The sequence below is a fragment of the Fonticula alba genome (genome assembly GCF_000388065.1).
Source record: "Fonticula alba strain ATCC 38817 unplaced genomic scaffold supercont2.14, whole genome shotgun sequence".
NCBI lineage: Eukaryota > Rotosphaerida > Fonticulaceae > Fonticula > Fonticula alba.
The window spans coordinates 325,024-327,617 of record NW_009242984.1 but is presented as its reverse complement, the minus strand read 5'-3'; the positions used below and the strand labels follow the sequence as shown (position 1 = coordinate 327,617).

The window sequence follows — 2,594 nt, the reverse complement described above, 5'->3', positions numbered from 1 at the left end:
CCCCCCGGCCCCCGCGCTCGGCCTCGGCGCAGAACCATGACCAACATGCGTCACACCCAGGAGGCCGCTCCCAACACCCCCGCCCGCAAGGTGGTGGACACGGTCCTGCGCGCCGGCCGCAAGACGGCCCTCTGCACGACCATCGCCCTGGCGCTGGCCACCTCGACCGGGGTCGTGGCCGGCCGGTCGGCCGCCCCGGTGGGCGACTTCGACCCGAGCCGCGTGTCCATCGAGGACGGCCGGCTCATGATCGATGGCCACCGTGCCGAGGTCCGCATGGAGGAGGATGGCGGCGTGCTGATCGGCACCGGCGGCAACATGGTCAAGATCGACCTGCCCGGCATGATGAATGAGTTCCTGCAAATGGCGGCCCAGGCCAGCGCCGACGTGGAGGCCGGCCGCGCGCCGCCCCTCGGCCCGACGGCCGACGCCGTGGCCACCGCCGCCGACGCCCTGCTGGCCGATGCCCTGGAAAACATCCCCGGCGGGGAGGACCTGGCCGCGGCGGCGGCCGCCGCCGGGGCCGCCGCCCCCAACGCCGGGCTCAAGCAGCCCCGGCACCTGGCCCGGCGGGGCCTGGCCCCGCGCGACGACGTGGTGTGCAACTGCCCCGGCAAGACCTACTGCTACCAGAGCCTGGAGCAGTGCGGCAAGGCCGGCCAGGGCAAGCTGCGCGACTCGCCCCGCGAGTGCGCCATGACCCTGGGCCCGGTGTACCGGTGCGAGGGGGAGGACTTCTGCCGGACCATCGACACCTGCCAGTCCATCATGAGCGCCGCCGGCAAGCAGGACCCCCACATGAAGGGCTTCAACGGGGCCGACTACTACTTCGAGGGCCACTCCGGCCGGGTGTACAACATCATCACCGACGCCGACTTCCAGATGAACGCCCAGTTCACCCGGCTGGACTCCCTCAAGGGGACCTACATGAACCGCCTGGGCATCCGCGTCGGCAACGACACGGTGGCCTTCCACCCGCACTTCGGCGTGTTCCTCAATGGCCAGAAGCTGGCCGTGGACAATGGCCACCCCTATGCCCTGGATTACGGCCGGTCCAACATCAGCGTCGACATCATCGACGGCACCCACCGCATGACCGTCAAGACCCCCAGCTGGCAGGTGGCCGCCCGGGCCATCTTCGAGAAGGCCCGCGCCAGCATGACCGACGCCTACATCAACCTCAACAGCAGCCTGCTCGGGCGGCCGCGCGACCCGCACGGCGTCCTCGGCCAGAGCGCCCGCTTCATGGTGGACAGCCGCTTCCGCAACAGCCCCGAGGGCTTCCGCGTCGAGGGCGAGGAGGACGACTACGAGGTGCTGGACGGCCTCTTCGGCACGGACTTCATGTTCAACCGCTTCGACGAGCAGCTGGACCTCTTCGGGGCCGAGGACGATGAGGCCGACTTCGCCGACATCCTGGACGAGGACGTCTTCGCCGAGGAGGAGGAGGAGGACGACGACGAGGAGGAGGAGGAGGAGCATGACCACGAGCAGGAGGACGACCGCGAGCGGGCGGACCGCCGGCAGGCGGTGCACCGCGGCCGCCAGCCCCCGACCGGTGCCCGCCGCCCGGCCGCCCACCGCGTGGACCCCAAGCACACCGTGGTCGGCACCATTGCCAAGCACCTCCGCCGGAGCCAGCTCCACTGAGCGCCTCCGGGGCATGTGAAAGTGTGTGTGTGTGCGTGTGTGCGTGTGTGTGTGTGTGTGTGTGTGTGTGTGCTTCGGCGTGCATGCGCTCGCGCCTCTCGAGAGCTGGGCATGGAAATATCGTTGCCCGTGCACCCGCGGCCTTGCCCGTGTGCGGCGGGGGTCGAGCGCGCGCCCACACACGCAAACACACCAACACACATCGTGCCCCTCCGAATGCGCGCGGGGCACAGAGGCAGAGGGCAAAACCGGCCCCGGCGGACATGTGTGCATGCGCGCACGCCCACGCCTCGCCCCCTCTCGGCGAGTGTGTGTGTGTGTGTGTGCCATGTGCCTCGTGCAGCGCCGCCCGCCGCCCTTCCTCTTTCCTAGATACAATATAGACTAGCGTAGTTTTCCTTCCCCGGATGAACATGCAGCGCCGGCCGGGCAGGCGAGGGGGGGGAGGGGGGGGGGCTTTATTGTCGATGCCGCATTGTCTGGTGCACATGTGTGCGCACCGCTCTCCCTCGCCTGCCAGTGTGAAGGCCATCGGGCCACAAAAAAAGACAGGGAGGGAGCGCGCGCGCGCGCGCGCGAGCGTGCGAGCGTGCGAGAGCCAGCCGAGGGGACGAAAGACCAGAGGGGAGAAGGGCCGGCCATGTGATGAAGGGGGAGGGAGGCGAGGGGGGAGGAAAGGGCAAATATTGTACAGAGAAGGGGGGGGGGGGGGGCGTAGCATGCGTGTCTATGTGAAGCGGACGATCATCCGTCGGGGCACCGACCCCGCGAACAGGGAGGCATACCGCCCCCGCTCATGGCGCGAGTGACGGCCCGGGCCAAACACCCCGTGGTCCTTGGCCAGCAAACAGCCGGCCGGGTCGGCGCTGTCGATCGGCACATCGTCCAGGTCCCGGTCAGAGATCTCATCCTCGCGGAAGACCAGGGCTGAGGAGGGGAGGGGG

General features: G+C 69.4%; 2 protein-coding genes across 2 annotated transcripts in view; one reads left to right on the top strand and one right to left on the bottom strand.

Annotated features, from left to right (window-relative positions):
• H696_05825 (hypothetical protein) overlaps positions 1–1,650 on the top strand; it is a gene marked incomplete at its 3' end in the record, with an annotated part of 2,337 nt that extends 687 nt beyond the window's left edge. Inside the window, exon 2 of the mRNA XM_009499626.1 lies at positions 33–1,650. Coding sequence (XP_009497901.1) covers positions 37–1,650 — 1,614 coding nt within the window. The 5' untranslated portion in view covers positions 33–36. The remainder of the gene's footprint in view (positions 1–32) is intronic.
• Positions 1,651–2,377: 727 nt separating this feature from the next.
• Positions 2,378–2,594, bottom strand: part of H696_05824 (hypothetical protein) — a gene marked incomplete at both ends in the record, with an annotated part of 5,221 nt that continues 5,004 nt past the window's right edge. Inside the window, one exon of the mRNA XM_009499625.1 lies at positions 2,378–2,577. Coding sequence (XP_009497900.1) covers positions 2,378–2,577 — 200 coding nt within the window. The remainder of the gene's footprint in view (positions 2,578–2,594) is intronic.